This window comes from Amblyraja radiata, unplaced genomic scaffold (assembly GCF_010909765.2).
Source record: "Amblyraja radiata isolate CabotCenter1 unplaced genomic scaffold, sAmbRad1.1.pri scaffold_959_ctg1, whole genome shotgun sequence".
NCBI lineage: Eukaryota > Metazoa > Chordata > Chondrichthyes > Rajiformes > Rajidae > Amblyraja > Amblyraja radiata.
Window position 1 is genome coordinate 1 of NW_022630954.1, and position 22,987 is coordinate 22,987.

Sequence of the window (22,987 nt, forward strand, 5' to 3'; positions counted from 1 at the left end):
GACGGCCTCCGCGGCTGCGGCTTCAGCGGCTTCTCCGGCTTCCCGTTCCCCAGCTCGCTGCCGTTGGGGGGTTCCTTGGCCGCGTCGGGGGTCCCGCTGGGAAGAGAGGCAAAACCACTCCGTGGGACAAGGCGCCTCGCTGGGACAACGCGCTCGCTGGCGGGGAGGGTTCAGGGTGACGTGGAAGCAGGACCTTCGGCCCATCCTGCCCATGATGACCGAGGTCCTACTGTAGTTGTACAGGGCCCTGGTGAGATCACACCTGGAGTATTGTGTGCATTTAAGGATAAGGGGGAAATCTTTTAGGACCGAGATGAGAAAAACATTTTTCAAACAGAGAGTGGTGAATCTGTGGAATTCTCTGCCACAGAAGGTAGTTGAGGCCACACAGTTCATTTGCTATATTTAAGAGGGAGTTAGATGTGGCCCTTGTGGCTAAAGGGATCAGGGGGTATGGAGAGAAGGCAGGTACAGGATACTGAGTTGGATGATCAGCCATGATCAGAATGAATGGCGGTGCAGGCTCGAAGGGTCGAATGGCCTACTCCTGCACCTATTTTCTATGCTTCTATGTTTTAGGCAATAGGTGCAGGAGTAGGCCATTCGGCCCTTCAAGCCAGCACCGCCATTCAATGTGATCATGGCTGATCATCCACAATCAATACCTCGTTCCTGCCTTCTCCCCATATCCCCTGACTCTGCTATCTTTAAGATTAGATTAGATTAGATTAGATTAGATTCATTTATTGTCATTCAGACCTTTCGGTCTGAACGAAATTTCGTTTCCCTGCAGTCATACATATAATAAATAATGACAAAAACACCCAATCAACGCAAATTTAACATCCACCACAGTGAGTTCACCAAACACCTCCTCACTGTGGTGGAAGGCAAAATCTTAAAGTCTCTGTCTCTTCCCTCTTTGTTCTCCCTCTGCGCCGAGGCGATCCAGGCTCCAGATGTTGTGACCTCACCGGGTGATGGTAAATCCTGCGGCTCAACCGTGCTCCGCGAACGGGCCGGTTCAGGCCGCCACAGCTCCGAGGCCGAGTCGGGTCTCTGCTGCTGCCGCCACAGCTCTGAGGCCGAGTCGGGTCTCCGCTGCCGCTACCTCCGCCACAGCTTCAGGGCTGAGTCGGGTCTCCGCTGCCGCCGCTGCTGCCGCTGCTGCCGCCGCCGCCACACCTCCGGGGCCGAGTCGGGTCTCCGCTGCCGCTGACGCCGCTACAGCTCCGGGGCCGAGTCGGGTCTCCGCTGCCGCTGCTGCTGCCACCGCCGCCACAGCTTCGGGGCCGAGTCGGGTCTCCGCTGCCGCTGCTGCTGCCGCCGCTGCTGCTGCCGCCGCCACAGCTTCGGGGCTGAGTCGGGTCTCTGCAGCCGCCGCTGCTGCCGCCGCCGCCACAGCTCCGAGGCCGAGTCGGGTCGCCGCTGCCTCCGCTACAGCTCCAGGGCCGAGTCGGGTCTCCGCTGCCGCCGCCGCCACAGCTCCGGGGCCGAGTCAGGTCTCCGCTGCCGCCGCCGCCGCTGTCACAGCTCCGAGGCCGCCAGCTCCGCCATTAGGCCTCGGCGCAGACGGAAACGGGGACGGGGAATACGACAGAAAAAAAGTCGCATCCCCCGAAGGAAGAGACCAAAACATGTTTCTCCCACCCCACCCACACACATACACAACTTAATAAAACAAAATTAACTAAAACATGACAAAGGAACAAAAAGAAAGAAAAAAAAACAGACTGCAGGTGGGCCGCAGCTGTTAAGCCAGCGCCGCCATCTTAGCCTTCTGCTCTATCTAACTCTCTCTTGAAAGTATCCAGAGAACCGGCCTCCACCGCCCTCTGAGGCAGAGAATTCCACGGATTCGCAACACTCTGGGTGAAAAGGTTTTTCCTCATCTCCGTTCTAAATGGCTTACCCCTTATTCTTAAACTGTGGCCCCTGGTTCTGGACTCCCCCAACATCGGGACCATGTTTCCTGCCTCTAGCGTGTCCAATTTCTTAATAATCATATATGTTCCTAATTTGAGGAAGGACATTCTTGCTATTGAGGGAGTGAAGCGTAGGTTCACTAGGTTAATTCCCGGGATGGCGGGACTGTCATATGCTGAGAGAATGGAGTGGCTGGGCTTGTACACTCTAGAGTTTAGAAGGATGAGAGGAGATCTTAAAGAAACATATAAAATTCTTAAGGGATTGGACAGGCTAGAGGCAAGAAACATGTTACCCATGTTGGGGGAGTCCAGAACCAGGGGTCACACAGTTTAAGAATGGGTCACTCATTTAGAATTGAGATGAGGAAAAACTTTTCCACCCGGAGAGTTGTGAATCTGTGGAATTCTCTGCCACAGAAGGCAGTGGAGGCCGATTCACTGGATGTTTTCAAGAGAGAGTTAGATAGAGCTAGCTCTGAGGGCTAACGGAATCAAGGAAAATGGGAAGAAGGCAGGAATGGGGTACTGATTGTGACAACCATGATCATATTGAAAGTACCTAGGGAGGGGGTGGTTTGGGTGGGAAGGGACAAATTGACCAGGGAGTTACGGAGGGAACGGTCTCTGCAGAAAGCAGAAAGGGGTGGAGATGGGAAGATGTGGCCGGTGGTGAGATCCCGTTGGAGGTGGCGAAAATGTAGTAGGATTATCCGTCGTTAGCGACGGCTGATGGGGTGGAAGGTGAGGACAAGGGGAACTCTGTCCTTGTTACGAATGCGGGGAGGGGGAGGGACAGAAAGGTCGGATTGGGAATGGGAGGGGGGGGGGGGGGGGGGGGGGTTTAAGTGCTGGGCCACCGGGAAGTCAGATAGCTTAAAACGGACTGAGCGGAGGTTCAGATAGGTTAAGACGGCAGGCAGAGGAGATCAGTTTAAACTTGGCATCATGCTCAGCACAGACATAATGGGCCGAAGGTCCCATTCCTACTCTGTGCTGTTGTGTGGTCTATTGGAAGCGTTCAATCGGGCAGGGTGGTCTTGCCGTGGATTTGAGAGGCAACCCTACCTCAAGGTATCGAGCGCCTGTCTTGTCCGCTGAGCATCGAGCACCCCGGGGTGGGACGGAGTCTGCAAATTGTTGGCAACAACGGGAAAGGTTAGCGCTCCGGGAGGAGACGGAGGGAAATCGTATCTTTGTCCCAATTTCAGGTAGTCCCTGCTTCCTCCCTCCTTCCCCAGCTCCCCCACCAGCCCACCGTCTCCGCCTCTTCCTTTCTTCTCCCCCCACCCCCCCCCCCCCCATCCCCTCATCAGTCTGAAGCAAAGATCCTATCACAAGCAAGATAGATCACTCAACGAAAAAGACGTAGTACGGTCATGGGCAGATTCGTGGGTAATTTTCGGCCCCATTTCCGTAACCGGCTTCCGTCTCCGCACCAAAGATCCCGTAGGATACTAGTGCGGAGACGGAAGCCGGTTACGGAAACATCCTCGTAAAAATAAAAGTTATTTGTTAAAAATCTTCTCCTCATTTTCAGAATTATAATTTATTAACACAAACTGTTCCCCCGCAACGTTGATTACACTGCGAGTCAGTCGGGTTACTGAAATGGACGAAAAATGCCCACGTTCCACACTACACGTCAGCCCATTGCATTTAGCAGGAGTGATCTGAAGAAGGGTCTCGACCCGAAACATCACCCATTCTTTCGCTCCAAAGATGCTGCCTCACCCGCTGAGTTTCTCCAGCATTTTTGTCTGCCTTCGATTGTTCCAGCATCTGCAGTTCCTTCTTAAACACCGAATCTGGAGGTGTGCGTTTTCACACTTCTGTACCTCTTGTCTGACGGGGGGAGGGGTGAAGAGGGAGTGACCGGGGTGAGACACTCCCCCCCCCCCACCTCCTCTCTACAGTCAGTCTGAGCAAGGGGCATCACATATCCTCGTCCAGAGATTCTGCCTGACTTTCGAAGTGACTCCAGCACTTTGCTCCCCCCTAGCCCATGGTGGCCAAAGGGCCTGTTTCTACCCCGACCTGAAACGTCGCTTGTTTGTTTCCCTCCACGGATGCTGCCTGACCCGCTGAGTTTACTTTACTTTCAGGATACAGCGTGGAAACAGGCCCTTCGGCCCACCGAGTCCATGCCGACCAGCGATCGCCCGTACATTCGCACTATTCCACAAAATAGGGACAATCCATTTTTTTTTTTTTGAAGCCAATCCTAATCAGTCTGAAGAAGAGCCTTGATCCGAAATGTCGGCAATTCCTCCTCTCCGTAACGTTTCTCCGGCATTTTTTTTGTCTAACCTACAAACCTGTACGTCTTTTGGAGTGTGGGAGGAAACCGGAGCACCTGGAGAAAAACCCACGCAGTCACGGGGAGAACGGGCAAACTCCGTACAGACAGCATCCGTGGTCAGGGTCGAACCCGGGTTTCTAGCGCTGAGGTACCAACTCTACCGCTGCGCCACCGTGACACTCCGTCTTTGGAATGTGGGTGTGCAGTGACGAAAGGCAATGGAATGTTGGCCTTCATAACAAGAGGATTTCAGTATAGGAGTAATGAGGTTCTTCTGCAGTTGTATAGGGCTCTGGTGAGACCACATCTGGAGTATTGTGTACAGTTTTGGTCTCCTAATTTGAGGAAAGACATCCTTGTGATTGAGGCAGTGCAGCGTAGGTGCACCAGATTGATCCCTGGGATGGTGGGACTGTCGTATGAGGAAAGATTGAAAAGACTAGGCTTGTATTCACTGGAGTTTAGAAGGATGAGGGGTGTTCTTATAGAAACATATAAAATTATAAAAGGACTGGACAAGCTAGATGCAGGAAAAATGTTCCCAATGTTGGGCGAGTCCAGAACCAGGGGCCACACACAGTCTTAGAATAAAGGGGAAGCCATTTAAGACTGAGGTGAGAAAAAACTTTTTCACCCAGAGAGTTGTGAATTTGTGGAATTCCCAGCCACAGAGGGCAGTGGAGGCCAAGTCACTGGATGGATTTAAGAGAGAGTTAGATAGAGCTCTAGGGGCTAGTGGAGTCAAGGGATATGGGGAGAAGGCAGGCATGGGTTATTGATTGGGGACGATCAGCCATGATCACAGTGAATGGCGGTGCTGGCTCGAAGGGCCGAATGGCCTCCTCCTGTACCTATTTTCTATGTTTCTATGCGCCACCGTGACGCTCCGTATTTGGAGTGTGGGAGGAAGCCGGAGCACCTGGAGAAAACCCACGCAGTTCTCGGGAAGAAGGTACAAACTCCGTAAAGACGGCACCCGTAGTCAGGATTGTCTGGCGCTGTGAGGCAGCAGCTCTACCGCCCTTCAGTACAAACCAACCCCCCCACCCCCCCCACACCGACACTGACTGTGGCTCCTAGACTGTGTGCTTACCCCGATCGCCTGCTGCTGCTGCTGCGTCGGCGGCTGATGGAGAACGCCCGAGTGGTGGTGGGACTCCACGCTGGAGCCCGAAGAGACTTGCGGCGCGCACGGGCTGGGCTCCGGGACCGCCGGAAAGACCGCTCCCCCCGGCGACTCGGTGCAGGCGGCAGAGGTCAGGCTGCTGTCCGAGACGCTGTCGACTGCGGAGAAGAGGAGGGAGACAGGAGGTTTTGTTTAGTTTCAGTTCAGAGATACGGCGCGGAAACAGGCTCTTCGGCCCACCAAGCCCGTGCCGACCAGCGATCGCTCGTTCACACACTAGTTTAGTTTAGAGATACAGCGCGGAAACAGGCCCTTCAGCCCACCAAGTCCGCGCCGACCAGCGATCGCCTGTTCACACACTAGTTGGTTCAGAGATACAGCGCGGAAACAGGCCCTTCGGCCCACCAAGTCCGCGCCGACCAGCGATCGCCTGTTCACACACTAGTTGGTTCAGAGATACAGCGCGGAAACAGGCCCTTCAGCCCACCAAGTCCGCGCCGACCAGCGATCACCCGTTCACACACTAGTTTAGTTTAGAGATACAACGTGGAAACAAACCCTTCAGCCCACCGAGTCCACGCCGACCAGCGATCCCCGCACACGCACACTATCACACACACACACACACACACACAGGGGACAATTTACACTTACACCAAGCCAATTAACCTACAAACCTGTACGTGTTTGGAGTGTGAGAGGAAACCGAAGATCTCGGTGAAAACCCACGCAGGTTACGGGGATACATGCAAACTCCATACAGACAGCACCTGTAGTCGGGGTGGAACCCGGGTCTCTACCCCGGGAACGTTGGTTATGGGGAGAAGGCAGCAGAATGGGATTAGGAGGGAGAGATACATCAGCCATGAATGGGTCCCAAAGAATGGGTCGACTGGCCTTGTAGTCACGGGAATTTAGAAGGATGAGAGGGTTTCTTATAGAAACATATAAAATTCTTAAGGGATTGGACAGGCTAGAAGCAGGAAACATGTTCCCCATGTTGGGGGAGTCCAGAACCAGGGGCCACACACAGTTTAAGAATAAGTGGTCGGCCATTTATGACTATTGAGGAAAAGCTTTTCCACCAGATATAGCTCTGAGGGCTAACGGATTTAAGGGATATGGGGAGAAAGCAGGGATACTGATTGTGGATGATCAGCCATGATCACAGTGAATGGCGGTGCTGGCTTGAAGGGCCAAAAAAACGTCCCGGCTTACCTGATGCCCAGGGTACCTAAGGCTGGCATTGCAAGCCACTAGGAAATATCTACAGACTCCTACGGACATTCTCCAAGTTTGAATCAAGGGGAAAACTCGTGAGAATTCGTGAGTGACTCGGAAAAGTGGGACAGGCCCTTTATGGTTGCAGTTGTGAGGCTGGATGTGACGAATGAGGGGGACTTACAGGACACAGCGTCGGTGAGCAGCTTGTTCTGCAGGACGTGCTGGTCCACCTCGGGTTCCTCGCTCTCGGCGGGGGGCTGCTGCCAGCCGGTGGTGCCGGCGGCGTTGCCGGCTGCGCTGGGGGGCACCGTGGGCGGGGGGGGCTGGTCCGCCTGCGAGCGCAGCCTCTCCTGCTCCTCCAGCTCCCGCAGCTGCTGCGTCCTCTGCCTCTTCCTCTTGATGAACAACACCCGGTCCCGGATGGACTTGCACAGCAGCTTGGAGTCGTTCTCGTGGAAGAAGCCCGATTTCACCTGGAACCGTGGGAGCAAGGACAGGTTATTGTCAGCGACGCGCGCGAGCGTGTGCATGAGCGTGTGCATGCGAGTGTGTGTGTGTGTGTGTGTGTGGAGTGCGTGTGAGAGGATGTGGAGAGTGTCTGAGTGTGTGCAACTGAGCGTGCGTACGTGTGTGTGTGCGTGTGTGTGTGCGCCCGTGTGTGCGTCCGTGTGTGAGCGTCCGTGTGTGAGCGTCCGTGTGTGAGCGTCCATCCGTCCATCTATCTCTGAGTGTGAGTGTGTGGATGTGGAGAGAGTGGATGTGGAGAGAGTGGATGTGGAGAGAGTGGATGTGGAGAGAGTGGATGTGGAGAGAGTGGATGTGGAGAGAGTGGATGTGGAGAGAGTGGATGTGGAGAGAGTGTCTGAGTGTTTGCAACTGAGTGTGTGTGTGTGTGTGTGCATGTCTGAGCGTGCGTGTGTGTGTGTGTGCGCGCGTGTGTGTGCGCGTGTCCGCATAATAAACATAAAATTACCCGTAAATTCCACAAGACTGTAAAACACCAGGGGGGAGGAGGGGGGGGAGGAGGGGGAAGGGAGATGAGATGACTTGCCATTTCTTGGGCCACCTCTTCAGGAGTGTCTCGCTCCAAGTCGAAGCTGAACTCCAGCGCCTCGTTGTCTTTGTGCTTCCCCTTCAGCTTCTTGGGGTCTTCCACCCAGATGCGCAGCGCCAGTGACGATTCCTGCCCGCTGTCCTCCTTGGCCAGCTCGATCCGCAGCCCCGTGTCATCCGCGAAGAACGCGTAGCTCAGGAGGTCCTTTATGGCCAGCCTGTGTGTGTGGGGCGAGGGCAGAGATCAGGAGTGGCACAAAATGGTGGAGTCACTCAGCGGGACAGGCAGCATCTCTGGAGAGAAGGAATGGGCGACGTTTCGGGTCGAGACCCTTCTTCAGACTGATGTCAGGGGAGGGGGAGGGACAGAGATAGAATGTAGTCGGAGACAGTAAGACTGGTGGGAGAACTGGGAAGGGGAAGGGGATGGAGAGAGAAAACTATCTGAAGTTGGAGAAGTCAATGTTCATACCGCTGGGGTCAAGTCAAGTCAGGTTTATTCGTCACATACACATACGAGATGTGCAGTGAAATGAAAAGTGGCAATGCTTGCAGATTGTGCAAAAATAGTGTAAACTACCCAAGCGAAATACGAGGTCCTGCTCCTCCAATTTGCGCTGGGCCTCACTCTGACAATGGAGGAGGCCCAGGACAGAAATGTCGGATTGGGAATGGGAAAGGGGAGTTGAAGTGCTGAGCCACCGGGAGATCAAGTAGGTTAAGACGGACTGAGCGGAGGTGTTGGGCGAAACGATCGCCGAGCCTGCGCTTGGTCTCACCGATGTAGAGCAGCTGACACCTGGAACAGCGGATACAGTAGATGAGGTTGGAGGAGGTGCAGGTGAACCTCTGCCTCACCTGGAAAGACTGTTTGGCTCCTTGGTTGGAGTCGAGGGGGGGGGGGTAAAGCGACAGGAGATGCAATGGGCTGATTCAAGCCCCACGATTCAGGGCGGACGAAGCTGATGTCGCTGGAGTTCGGAGTCGGTCACCAACCGGGTCAGCTCCCGATGTTACCGTCCATGGCCGAAGCCTCGCGTGTGTGTGCATACACGTGTGCTCATCTGCCAAACAATTGTGGTCCCCCCCCCCCCATGTTATGATAGCGGTTTCCGTGCCTGCCCCCCACCCCCCACCCTGACACCCACCTTTCCGTTTTGTTCTGCCGGATGCATCCTTCAATGATTTCCTTGATCTCGGGATCGCTCACTTTGTTGAAGCTGGCGGGTTTGATGCCCTAAGGACAAGACACAAATGAGCAGTCACGGTGGCGCCGCGGTAGAGTTGCTGCCTTACAGCGCCGGAGACCCAGGTTCCATCCCGACTACGGGCGCTGTCTGTACGGAGTTTGTACGTCCCCCCCCCCCCCCCCCCCCCCCCCCCCCCCCCCCCCCCCCCCGGGACCTGCGTGGGTTCTCTCCGAGATCTTCGGTTTCCTCCCACACTCCAAAGAGATACAGGTACATAGGTTAATTGGCTTGGTAAATGTGAAAATTGTCCCGAGTGTAGGATAGCGTTAATGTGCGGGGATCGCTGGCCGGCGCAGACCCGGTGGGCCGAAGGGCCTGTTTCCGCACTGTATCTCTAAACTAAACTAAACACCCTACTGTGTTCCCAAAAATGTTCCCAATGTTGGGCGAGTCCAGAACCAGGGGCCACACACAGTCTTAGAATAAAAGGGAGGTCATTTAAGACTGAGGTGAGAAAAAACTTTCTCACGCAGAGAGTTGTGAATTTATGGAATTCTCTGCCACAGAGGGCAGTGGAGGCCAAGTCACTGGATGGATTTAAGAGAGTTAGATAGAACTCTAGGGGCTAGTGGAGTCAAGGGATATGGGGAGAAAGCAGGCACGGGTTATTGATAGGGGACGATAGGAACGGGGTGCTGATTGGGGATGATCAGCAATCATTGAATCACATTGAATGGCGGTGCTGGCTCGAAGGGCCAAATGGCCTCTACTCCTGCACCTATTGTCTATTGTTTATTGACTGAATGGTAGAGTAGACTCGATCGGCTGAATAGCCTAATTCTGCTCCCATGACTTCTGGCTTGTGTCCAAAATACAAAGAGTACTCGACAATCAATAGGAGTGGACCACACTTACACTAGTTACTTTGCGGTATATCTGGGCAGCGTTCTGGCATTCGGAGTAAGGGTATTCTGAGGTAGCCATCTCCAACATGCACATCCCAAAGGCATAGACGTCAACCGACTCGTCATAATGTTCTTCATACATTTCCGGAGCCATGAATTCTGGAGTTCCTGCCGGGGGGGGGGGAAGAAAGGTAGAATGTAGAACAGCACAGCACAGGAACAGACCCTACAGCCCGCAATGTCCATGCTAAACATGACGCCAAGATGAACTAAAGGCCGAGACTATTTCTAAATGGGGAGACAGGAAGGGGGCGCTGCACTGCAGCAGCCTGTCGGCAGCGTGTCGGTTTTTTTCCAACTTTTAATTTTTTTTTAGTATGTTTAAAAGTCTGTTTTTAATGTTTCTTTGTGTGTTATGTGTGGGGGGTGGTGTGGGGGGGTAAGGGGGAAACCGTTTCGGCTGCCTCCTCCATGGAGATGCGACTTTTTCCAGGTCGCCTCCCCCGTGGCCTAACAGCAAGGATCGGCGCGGACTTTCCCGGAGACGCGCCCGGGGCTTCAGCGGCGGGCGCAGCGTGGACTCTCGGCGTGGAGCGGGTGAGCCCTCGCTGGAGGGGAGCGCTCCGTTACGCTGGCCCGCGGCAGCCGGCAGCCTGAAGCCGCAGTCTGCAGAACTCCAGCTGGTGCGGCGTCTACAGCCCGGGATCCCTCGTGGAGGACCCGGGTGGAAGTAGAAGCTTTCACTGCCGGCCCGCGGCCGTCTTCTACCGCGGGTGCGGCATAGACTTACCATCTCCCCTGGAGGGGAGCTTCGACCGCCGGCCCTGCAGACTGCGGTGTTTCCGGCTGCGGCACGGCAGGTACTTTAAAACTTTGACCGCCGGCCTGCGGCCTACACCAGCCTGAAGCCGCGGTCTCTGGTTGGGAAGAGCCGATCCTGGACTCACCTTGACTTTGACTATGTCCCTTACCATCTGGACGCCCGCAGCAACGGCTGTGGAGGGTGGAGGTCCCGACCACGGGGGGAAATGGAGGAGGACTGGCCAAGCTCTGTGCCTTCCACCACAGTGATGAATGCTGTGGTGGATGTTTGTGTAAATTTTTTATTGTGGTTGTGTTCTTTATTACTGTACCGCTGCTGGCAACCCAAATTCCACCGACCTTGGTTGTGTGGCAATTAAATTATATCTATCTATCTATATCTATTTCTAATCCAGAAATCGGAATTTAATATACAAATACTTTTATTCAGAAAACAAAGATAAAAATACTAAAGGTAGACAAAAATGTGGAGAAACTCAGCGGGTGAGGCAGCATCTATGGAGCGAAGGAAATAGGCAACGTTTCGGGCCGAAACTGTTCAGCAGACTTCAGTCTGAAGAGGGCAGTGGAGGCCAAGTCACTGGATGGATTTAAGAGCGAGTTAGATAGAGCTCTAGGGGCTAGTGGAATCAAGGGATATGGGGAGAAGGCAGGCACGGGTTATTGATTGGGGACGATCAGCCATGATCGCAATGAATGGCGGTGCTGGCTCGAAGGGCCGAATGGCCTCCTCCTGCACCTATTTTCTATGTTTCTATGCTAATGCGGCATTCCAACATGGTTCCCCACTCCTGGTCTAAACTAATCTGCGTCAAAGCACAAAAGGGCAATTTTTAAAGTTACCTATCACACTCTTTGCGAAGGAAGTGCGCATCAGTGTCGCGAGTCCCAGGTCTCCGATCTTGACGGATCCGGTGGGGCCGGTGATGAAGATGTTGTCGCATTTCAGGTCGCGGTGGACGATGGGCGGCGTGCGGGTGTGCAGGAACTGCAGGCCCTTCAGGATCTGCCTGCACCAGCTGCGAAGGACCTTGGGTTTCATCACCTTGAACCGCTTCAAGTACCTGAGGAGGAGGCAACAGTCCAAGCTGGTGAATACGAGTCTTGCCCTGTCATAGTTGTAGAGTCGTGTGGCGCAGAAACAGGCCCTTCGGCCCACGCCGACCAACATGCCCCATCTACACTAGTCATAGAGGCGCGTGGCGCGGAAACAGGCCCTTCGCTCCCACATGCCCCGGTTTAGAAGAATGAGGGGGGAAGTCATTGAAACGAGATTGATCCCTGGGATGGCGGGACTGACATATGAGGAAAGATTGAAAAGACTAGGCTTGTATTCACTGGAGTTTAGAAGGATGAGGGGATATCTTATAGAAACATATAACATTATAAAAGGACTGGCCAAGCTAGATGCAGGAAAAATGTTCCCAATGTTGGGCGAGTCCAGAACCAGGGGCCATGCACCGTCTTAGAATAAAGGGGAGGTCATTTAAGACTGAGGTGAGAAAAAACTTTTTCACCCAGAGAGTTGTGAATTTGTGGAATTCCCTGCCACAGAGGGCAGTGGAGGCCAAGTCACTGGATGGATTTAAGAGAGAGTTAGATAGAGCTCTCGGGGCTAGTGAAGTCAAGGGATATGGGGAGAAGGCAGGCACGGGTTATTGATAGGGGACGATCAGCCATGATCACAATGAATAGCGGTGCTGGCTCGAAGGGCCAAATGGCCTCCTCCTGCATCTATTGTCTATGTTTCTATGAAACCTACCGGATAATAAAAGGCCTGGATAGAGTAGATGTGGGGAGAATGTGGGAGAGTCTAGGTCCAGAGGCCATTGCCAGGCAACCCCAACTGCGCAGGCGCGGCTGACGGGTCCCCTCTTGTGACGCCAGAGATCCCCGTTGTGACGCCACTCAAAATGGCGATCTGAAAATGGCGGCGGGCTCGGCATCCCTCCCACAACTACGCAGGCGCGGCTGACGGGGCCGGCAAGTGGGAGCGCAGTGCCATTCACGGCATAAAGCTAATTAAAGTTTTTAAAGGGAATTACTTTGTCAAATCGAATGAAACTTGCTACTGCACACCCCAAGCAAATGGTGGGTAAGGTGGGCCTGAAATTGTAGCGCTATCGTGTACCGTTTTGGCTGGATGTCGGGAACATACATAGATACAAGATGAAACTTTTAGTTATATATAGATGGTGTTATGATCGCATAACCTTGAGAACGAGGTCCAGGAGGGAAGACTCTTACTCACGTCTTCAGGGTCCCGGACGTCATCAGTTCGGTCACCAGCACGATGCACTTCTTCCCCTTCAACGTCGACTCCCACGAGTCGTAGAAGCGCACGATGTTGGGGTGCTGCAGGCCCTTCAGCATCTCCGCCTCCTCTTTGAAACGCTGCTGCTCTGCTTTGGTGAGCTTCCTGTCCTGCAACACACAAAGGTACACAAAAATGATGGAGAAACTCAGCGGGTGCAGCAGCATCTATGGAGCGAAGGAAATAGGCAACGTTTCGGGCCGAAACCCTTCTTCAGACTGACACAAAGTTCAGGTTCAGCTATGTTCATTTTAATTTTTTTATTTTTTTTTTATTAAACTTGCATGTCTTTGGAATGTGAGGAAACCGAAGCACCTGGAGAAACATAGACAATAGGTGCAGGAGTAGAGGCCATTCGGCCCTTCGAGCCAGCACCACCATTCAATGTGATCATGGTTAATCATATTGAAAGCCTAATTTAATCAATAATGTTTTATTAATAATGTTTCATGTTTTATGTGTCTTTCCTAACTGTCACTGTTTGTCGTTGTCACTTGCGGGCGGAGCACCAAGGCAAATTCCTTGTATGTGAATATACTTGGCCAATAAACTTATTCATAAACGTAGTCATTCATTCATTCATCATCCAGAATCAGCATCCCATTCCTGATTTCTCTCCATATCCTTTGATTCCGTTAGCCCAAAGAGCTAAATCCAACTCTCACTTGAAAACCAAGGCGTTATGATTACATATTCTGTTGTGCTGCAGCAAGTAACAATTTCATTGTTCTATCTGGGACATATGACAATAAAACACTTGACTTGAGGGGGAGAATGTACTAACTCCGTACAGACAGCACCTGAGGTCAGGATCGAACCTGGTTCTCTGGCGTGAAAGGGGGAGAAAAATGGAAGAGAGGTGGGGGCTGGACAAAGCCTGGAGAGTGACAGGTGGATATAGGTGTGGGAGGGATTAATGCTGCCTGACCCGCTGAGTTACTCCAGCACTTGGTGTGTTTTTTAATAGGAATGGATGCCACTAGTCAACACAAGGGGGCAGTGCTACTCTCTCCCTCTCTCTCTCACACACACGCGCACATATACACACGGACTAAGGTAGACAAAAATGCTGGAGAAACTCAGCGGGTGAGGCAGCATCTATGGAGCGAAGGAAATAGGCGACGTTTCGGGCCGAAACCCTTCTTCAGACTTAACAATAAGTTAAGTTTTCTTCAGACTCAAGTCTTCTTCAGACTTAACAATAAGTGTGAAATATAGAAAATAGGTGCAGGTGTAGGCCATTCGGCCCTTCGAGCCTGCACCGCCATTCAATATGATCATGGCTGATCATCCAACTCAGTATCCTGTACCTGCCTTCTCTCCATACCCCCTGATCCCTTTTGCCACAAGGGCCACATCTAACTCCCTTTTAAACATAGCCAATGAACCGGCCTCAACTACCTTCTGTGGCTGAGAATTCCACAGATTCACCACTCTCTGTGTGAAAAATGTTTTTCTCATCTCGGTCCTAAAAGACTTTCCCCTTATCCTTAAACTGTGTGGCCCCTTGTTCTGGACTTCCCCAACATCGGGAACAATCTTCCTGCATCTAGCCTGTCCAACCCCTTAAGAATTTTGTAAGTTTCAATAAGATCCCCCCTCAATCTTCTAAATTCTAGCGAGTACAAGCAGAGTCTATCCAGTCTTTCTTCATGTGGAAGTCCTGCCATCCCAGGAATCAGTCTGGTTAATCAGTTCAGACTTAACAAATAAGTCTGAAGAAGGGTCTCAACCCGAAAAACATTGCCCATTTCCTTCGCTCCATAGATGCTGTCTCACCCGCTGAGTTTCTCCAGCATTTTTGTCTACCCACACAGGGACTGAAGTCGCTGGAGCCAGAATTTGAGGGGCTAACACACCAAGACTCTGCTTTATCAAACACCGATGTGGATATTCACCATGACGGATTAAAGAGAGAGCCCTGAATGTCAGCTAAGATTAACTGACAGCACATATACTGCCACACCAGCACAGGTAATGGCAGGGTGGCAGAGTTGCTGCCTCACAGCGCCAGAGTCCCGGGTTCAATCTTGACAAGGGTGCTGTCGATTGATTGATTGATTGATTGATTGATTGATTATACCTTTAATAATCCTTTACAGGAAATTACAGTGCCACGACAGCTTCAAGACAAACTGTCTATACAAAGTTTGTACGTTCTCCCTGTGACCCCGTGGGTTTTCTTTGGCTGCTCAGGCCGGTTTCCTCCTACACTCCAAAGATGTTCAAGTTCAAGTGAGTTTATTGTCATGTGTCCCTGATAGGACAATGAAATTCTTGCTTTGCTTCAGCACAACAGAACATAATCGGCATTGACTACAAAGCAGATCAGTGTGTCCATATACCATTATATAAATATATACACACATGAATAAATAAACTGATAAAGTGCAAATAACAGATTATGGGTTATTAATGTTCAGAGTTTTGTCCGAGCCAAGTTTAATAGCCTAATGGCTGTGGGGCTGTAGCTATTCCTGAACCTGGTCGCAGTCTTCAGGCTCCTGTACCTTCTACCTGAAGGCAGCGGGGAGATGAGTGTGTGGCCAGGATGGTGTGGGTCCTTGATGATTTTGAGGCAGCGACTGCGATAGATCCCCTCAATGGAAGGGAGGTCAGAGTCGATGATGGACTGGGCAGCGTTTACTACTTTTTGTAGTCTTTTCGTGCGGATGTACATTAAATGGCCCTCTGTAAATTGCCCCGAGTTAGACGGATACAAACTGGGATGAACGGAGAACAAGTGTGAACGGGTGATCGATGGTCGGCGTGGATGAGCTGGGCTGAAGGGCTTGTTTTGCACGCTGTATCTCTCAACTAAACTAAACTAGTGAGGCGAGGGAGGCAAGGAAGGAGGGGATGCGTGTGTCTATATATACACATAAACACACACACACACACAGAAATAAACAAACAATAAGAGTGCAAAGGGACAAATCCAATACCCCTAATGTCCCACATAGGCGACTTTTAGGCTCATGTCATAGACTGTCATAGTCATAGCAGGTCGCTGAAAAACCAGCGACGTTAGGCAATTTTTTAGGCGACTGCCGACGAATACGACAATGGAATTCATCAAATTCAGCACCGGCGACAACCTACGTCAAGCTACGCTCGTTGGCGTCAAACCCACGGTCGCCACAGTCGTCGAAAATTTCTCAACATGTTGAAAATCCAGCGGCGGCCAGTAAGACGCTACGACTCTTTGGACGACTGAGGAGATTACTCGCGATCATACAGGCGACACCCAGGCGATCATGTGGCGACAGCCGAGTCCGCCAGTATTCGCCTAAATTTTTAAAAATCGCCTAAGTGGGACAGGCCCATAAGTCTATGTAGTTCAGAGCTTATTTAATGGTTGTTGTGTTTAATAACCGGATGGCTGCAGGGAAGAAGCTGTTCCTGAACCTGGACGTTACAGTTTTCAGGCTCCTGTACCTTCTTCCCGAAAGGCAGATGAGAAATTTTAAAAGCCGATTGTCGCACTAAGACACGACTCATGACACATGGGAGCGTGCCAAGGGTGAGACTGAGGAGACTTTCAAGGCAGCAGCAGAGTTTTGGGCCTGTCCCACTTGGCTGTCATTTGCGCCTCATTTACACGTCATATGTAAAATTGGTTGACGCGTCGTGAGGCGTGGGGTGCAGTATCGCGCGGCGCTCCAGGATTTCGTAGTATAACAAAATCCTCGCGCGCCACCTGCGTGACATATCACTGACGCATTGGCTACGCACTCTGGCATCCTGATCCGTCTCACGTATATCGCGTGGTGACGCATGGCTACGCCACCATGCATCGACGCCCGTCACCATGTGTCGCCGTGCGCCGCTGGGTATTCTAATGACCTCACGCGCACTAGACGGCTGTGCTGACACGTGATTTGCTCGCTACGTCGCGCATCACGACGCACCGACCTATTTTACATATGACGCATAAATGAGGCGCAAATGACAGCCAAGTGGGACAGGCCCTTTAGTTTTGGACTGCTACCACACTATCAAACGAAGAAAGGTTTGTGTACACAGCCACAATGAAGCACTAATCAGCCGTAATCATAACCTGATATATACAAAGCATATATCATTATCTGCGCCGATAACAAGGCTATAAAAGTTAACACACATTAAGCTCGCTGTGACAAATTACAGACCCTGATAACGTGCTGGGGTAAACAACGGATTGTAATTTTATTATAGAACAGTGTTATACAATGACAGACCCGTCCCCACCGGTACTGTACCCCAGTGTTATCCGCACACCCCCGTGGTCCCTGGTTCTGGACTCCCCCAACATTGGGAACATGTTTCCTGCCTCTAGCGTGTCCAAACCCTTAACAATCTTATATGTTTCAATAAGATCCCCTCTCATCCTTCTAAACTCCAGAGTGTACAAGCCCAGCTGCTCCATTCTCTCAGCATATGACAGTCCCGCCATCCCGGAGATTAACCTGGTGAATTTACGCTGCACTCCCTCAATAGCAAGAATGTCCTTCCTCAAATTAGGGGACACAAGAGACTCAAAGTGCTGGAGTAACTCAACGGGTCAGGCAGCATCTCCGGAGGGAGCGGGCAGGCGGGAGGGAGCATTCTTCAGGCTGATCAAAACCCTTTCAAGTTCTGACCCCTGACGCAAACAACCTTGGCAGAGCTGGAAGCTGCCTTCAAATCCTTGTCAGTAATTCTCCCTCTAACCAGTGCAGCAGGGAGAGCTTGACTCATCACTCATCTCTTTGCTATTTGCAGCATCTTGATGAATGCGTTCCAGCTTTGCTTACGCAGCAGCAGCCTCACTTTGAAATTAATTCTTTTGACGTCGGAAGCCTTTTTTTTTTTTAACAGATGCATCACGTTAAGGCACAAGGTGCACGCACAATTGTTGACAACGCGTTTATTGCACGTGACTGGATTCCCACGTGACTGGATTCCCACGTTTCACGAACGGACGATATATCAGGTTCAAGAACCCTTCCTAGTTCTCCCACCAGTGTGACTGTCCCCCTCATTAAATACTCTGCATGCTTCGTTGTCAACTTCTTCAAGCTAACAATGATCTAATCTACATTTTCTTTGAACACCATCCCCTTTGTCTCTTTTTCACACCATACACCTCCTTATCCACGTGCCTCTCTCTCTCCCTTCAGTCTGAAGAAGGGTCTCGGCCCAAAACGTCACCCATTCCTTCTCTCCGCTGATGCTGCCTGTCCCGCTGAGTTACTCCAGCATTTTGTGTCTATCTTCGGTGTAAACTAGCATCTGCAGTTCCTTCCTACACAATATATCACTCCAGTTATTCTCCCCAATGGTGTGGAGTTTCCTGAGCTAGGCACCTGATAAACTGAGGTCCGATCTGCCCATGTTGGGGAAAGCAATAGATCCCTCGACTGATATCAGTGAATACACAACATTACTCGTGGTTTAATTTAGTTTAGATATACAGCATGGAAACAGGCCCTTCGGCCCACAGTGCCCATGCCGACCAGTGATCACCCTGTACAGTAGCACTACAGAGTCATAGAATGATACAGTGTGGAAACAGACCCTTCGGCCCAACTCGCCCACACCGACCAACAATGTCCCAGCTACCCTAGTCCCACTTGCCTGCGCTTGGTCCATAACCCTCCAAACCTGTCCTATCCCTGTACCTGTCCAACTGTTTCTTAAATGATGGGATAGTCTCAGACTCAACTACCTCCTCTGGCAGCTCATTCCATACACCCACCACCCTGTGTGTGAAAATGTTACCCCTCGGATTCCTATTATATCTTTTCCCCTTCACCTTGAACCTATGTCCTCTGGTCCTCGATTCCCCTACTCTGGGTAAAAGACTGTGCGTCTACCCGATCTATTCCTCTCATGATTTTGTACACCCCTATAGGATTGCCCCTCATCCTCCTACGCTTCGTGGAATAGAGACCCAGCCTACTCAACCCTTCCCTACAGCTCACACACTCTATACTACACACGGGGGACAATTTACAATCTTTACCAAATTAGCCTACAAACCTGCACGTCTTTGGAGTGTGGGAGAAAACCAGAGATCACGGCAAAAATCAAACACGGGTGACAGGGAGCACATACAAACTCCGTACAGACTGCACCCGTAGTCAGGATCGAACCTGGGTCTCTGGCGCTGTGAGGCAGCAACTCCACCGCAGTGCCACTACACTAAATTTTTAGATTTCCTGTTTTCGATGCCTCTCTCAAACTTCTACAGGTGCACAGTAGAGAGCATACCGACTGGTTGCATCGTGGCTTGGTTCGGCAACTTGAGCGTCCAGGAGCGGAAAAGGATGCAGAAAGTTGTGACCACTGCCCAATCCATCATCGGCTCTGACCCCCCCCCCCCACCATCGAAGGGATCTATCGCAGTCGCTGCCTCAAAAAGGCTGACAGCATCATCAAGGACCCACACCATCCTGGCCACACACTCATCTCCCTGTTGCCATCGGGAAGAAGGTACAGAAGCTTGAAATCTGTTACATCCAGGTTCAGGAACAGCTGCTTCCCCACAGCCATCAGGCTATTATAAACTCACTATCAAACAAACTCTGAATAATAACAGCCTATTGCACTTTATCTGTTTATTTATTGTATATATATATATGGTCTGTGGTGTATAGACACACTGAAACTTTATCTCCTGTTCCGTATTATGTTTTTTGTGCTGCAGCAAGCAAGAATTTCATTGTCCTATCTGGGACACATGACAATAAAACCCTTGACTCTTGACTTGACACCAGCGCAGAATATTCGCCTTCCATTGATCAGCTAGCCGACAAATGGGTTCAGAATTTTGTGTATCGATTAACGCAACTTTGTGAAGGGGAAAAAAAAAAAAAAAACAGGCCTCTCCCGACCCAACAATGGAAACTCCAAAGAAGGAACTGAAGCAGTGTCATTCACCGCACTCTGAATAACAATAACATGGTGAACTTCCTACTCAAAGCCACACTTATTTATTTTGACAAACAATCATTGTGCTGGATTGGGGGGATTTGAGGGGAAAAGGAGGGGGGAGGAGGGGGGTGAGTTCCCATTTCTTCAATCCACAAAAAGGGAACTGAACTTTGCAGAAGTCTACGCAAGCATGTTGAGACCAGTCACAGAGCGGGCCTTCCAGATGTTTCTGACAAAGAGGAACTGGGGATTTCGAAGGGCCGAATGGCCTACTCCTGCACCTATTGTCTATTGGGACCAGAGGACATTGGTGCAAGCTGAAGCGGTACCTTTTTCCACACAGAGGGTGGTGGGTGCATGGAACGAGCTGCCAGAGGAGGTCGTTGAGGCTGGGACTATCGCACCGTTTAAGAAGCATTTGGACAGGTAGGTGGATAGGACAGGTTTAGAGGGATATGGACCAAACGCAGGCAGGTGGGACTAGTGTAGCTGGGACATGTTGGTCGGCGTGGGCAAGTTGGGCCAAGGCTTTCCAAGCTGTACGACATGATTCCATTCCCTCCACAGATGCCGCCTGACCCGCAGTGTTCCTCCCTATAGCTCTTTGAGGCATCCAGAAATGGAGTGCTCCGAGAGGTAGCGGTAAAGCACGGCACACAGAAGGTTAATGCCTCTTGTGGGCGAGTGAGCAAACTTGAAATGGAAACAGGAAATAGAAGTGTCACACACAGCAAAAAAAAAAAAAGTTCTCTTCACAAAGTTAGCTCGTGCCCACGAGTGATCCGGCTTGGGCTGAGAAGTGGCAAGTAGAGTCACACAGCGTGGAACAGGCCCTTCGGCCCAACTTGCCCATGCCGACCAACATGTCCCATCTACACTAGTCCCACCTGCCACATCGCTCCAAAACCTTCCTAGCCGCGTACCCGTCGAATTATGAGATGCTGCGTGACCCACTGAGTTAGTGCTAACTAATGCTAGTGTGCAGGGTGATCGCAGTTCGGGACAGACTCAGTGGGCCGAAGGGCCCATTTCCGCACCATCTCTGGAGTCTAAAGATCGAGCCACCAGAGGAAGTAGTTGAGGCAGGTGCTATAACAGTATTTAAAAGACATTTGAACAACAGACAATAGACAATAGGTGCAGGAGTAGGCCATTTGGCCCTTTGAGCCAGCACCGCCATTCAATGTGATCATGGCTGATCATCCCCAATCAGTACCCCGTTCCTGCCTTCTCCCCATATCCCCTGACTATTTTTAAGAGCTCTATCTAGCTCTCTCTTGGAAGCATCCAGAGAACCTGCCTCCACCGCCCTCCGAGGCAGAGAATTCCACAGACTCACCACTCTCTGTGAGAAAAAGTGTTTCCTTGTCTCCGTTCTAAATGGCTTACTCCTTATTCTTAAACTGTGGCCCCTGGTTCTGGACTCCCCAACATCGGGAACATGTTTCCTGCCTCTAGTGTGTCCAAGCCCTTAACAAGCTTATATGTTATATAATGGAGTAGGCCATTTGGCCCTTCAAGCCAGCACCGCCATTCAATATGATGACGGCTGATCATCTAAAATCAGTACCCCGTCACTGCTTTTCCCCCCATGTCCCTTGATTCCGTTAGCCGTGAGGTTAGGAAAGGTTCAGAGCGCTATTGGTCAAACGCGGACAGATGGGACTAGCTTAGATGGGGCACTTTGGTCTACATGGACAAGTTGTGCCCCAAGAGCCTGCTTCTGTGCAACTCGATAACATCATCAGTTTATCTTCTCGCCAGCTTCAGCGTGGAATTTCCCCAGGAACCTTCACAGCATTCCCCACATTCCAGATACCAGGGGTGTGGTACCAAAAGCAAACTGCACTGGTTTGTCAGCTGCTCTGCAGGAGTTCTCCTCCCAACAGCAACAATGCAATCAGTGACCAAAAAAAACCTGTTGGAGCAACTAGGGATACGGAAGGATATCTTCCTTTTGGTTCTAATTTGAGGAAGGACATTCTTGCTATTGAGGGAAGTGCAGCGTAGGTTTACAAGGTTAATTCCCGGGATGGCAGGACTGTCATATGCTGAGAGAATGGAGCGGCTGGGCTTGTACACTCTGGAGTTTGGAAGGATAAGAGGGCATCTCATTGAAACATATAAGATCGTTAAGGGTTTGGACACGGTAGAGGCAGGAAACATGTTCTCGATGTTGGGGGAGTCCAGAACCAGGGGCCACACACAGTTTAAGAATAAGGAGTAAGTCATTTAGAACAGAGACGAGGAAACACTTTTTCCTCACAGAGAGTGGCGAGTCTGTGGAATTCTCTGCCTCAGAGGACGGTGGAGGCAGGTTCTCTGGATACTTTCAAGAGAGCTAGATGGGGCTCTTAAAAATAGCGGAGTCAGGGGATATGGGGAGAAGGCAGGAACGGGGTACTGATTGGGGATGATCAGCCATGATCACATTGAATGGCGGTGCTGGCTTGAAGGGCCAAATGGCCTCTACTCCTGCACCTATTGTCTATTGTTCTTCAAGGCTGGAGGAACCCAGCAGGGCAGTGGCACAGCGGTAGAGTTGCTGCCTAACAGCGCCAGAGACCCGGTCTCGATCCTGATTACAGGCGCTCTCTGCTCTGAGTTTGCCCGGTCCAGCCAAGGCACGTGGGCACCAAGTGTCACTACCTGCTGAGGTTCAACCTGTCCCCAGTGTTGCGAAGGATGGACGTGGCGCAGATGCCACGCAACGTGCCAGTCAGCTGGACATTGCCGCACCATCTGTCATTCGTGGAAAGGTTCTTCCGGACCAACAACTTTGACCACAAGTCCATCGGGCAGTGGTCAGCATGGAACGTCCTGCAGGCACTATAGGGAAATGACTCGATGGATCCGGTGGCGTGGTTCCCAGAGCAAACTGCCCAGCTTGTCTGGCAAAATGCCTCATCGCCAGAACTCACCAACAAGCACCAAGACCTGGCTTAGCTGGCGGCGAGGGGAGCCCCCCCTAGTCAGATCCTTCCGACACAGTCGGAACCTCAATACCAGCGCACGTTGCCCTCGGGACGGCTGCTATGGAGAGGAGACGGTTGTCCACCTCTTTGCAGAGTGTGGATTCGCAAAGAGAGTCTGGAGAGGTCTGCAAGGGTCCCTGTCACGGTTTATTCCGAGCAGCTCCATCACAGAGGACTCTGTGATTTACGGACTGTTTCCAGGGACGCATTCAGAGACTGACATCGAGTGCTGCTGGAAGGTCAGCATTTTTATC

The 22,987-nt window shown here is 51.5% G+C and overlaps 1 protein-coding gene across 1 annotated transcript in view; it reads right to left on the reverse strand.

The window, feature by feature from the left end:
- Positions 1 to 6: 6 nt before the first annotated feature.
- Positions 7 to 22,987, reverse strand: part of wnk3 (WNK lysine deficient protein kinase 3) — a gene marked incomplete at its 3' end in the record, with an annotated part of 34,960 nt that continues 11,979 nt past the window's right edge. Inside the window, exons 3-11 of the mRNA XM_033017147.1 lie at positions 12,799 to 12,971; positions 11,391 to 11,611; positions 9,736 to 9,893; positions 8,779 to 8,867; positions 7,629 to 7,848; positions 6,759 to 7,050; positions 5,321 to 5,511; positions 2,994 to 3,055; positions 7 to 96 (exon numbers count right to left, since the gene is read on the reverse strand). Coding sequence (XP_032873038.1) covers positions 7 to 96; positions 2,994 to 3,055; positions 5,321 to 5,511; positions 6,759 to 7,050; positions 7,629 to 7,848; positions 8,779 to 8,867; positions 9,736 to 9,893; positions 11,391 to 11,611; positions 12,799 to 12,971 — 1,496 coding nt within the window. The remainder of the gene's footprint in view (positions 97 to 2,993; positions 3,056 to 5,320; positions 5,512 to 6,758; positions 7,051 to 7,628; positions 7,849 to 8,778; positions 8,868 to 9,735; positions 9,894 to 11,390; positions 11,612 to 12,798; positions 12,972 to 22,987) is intronic.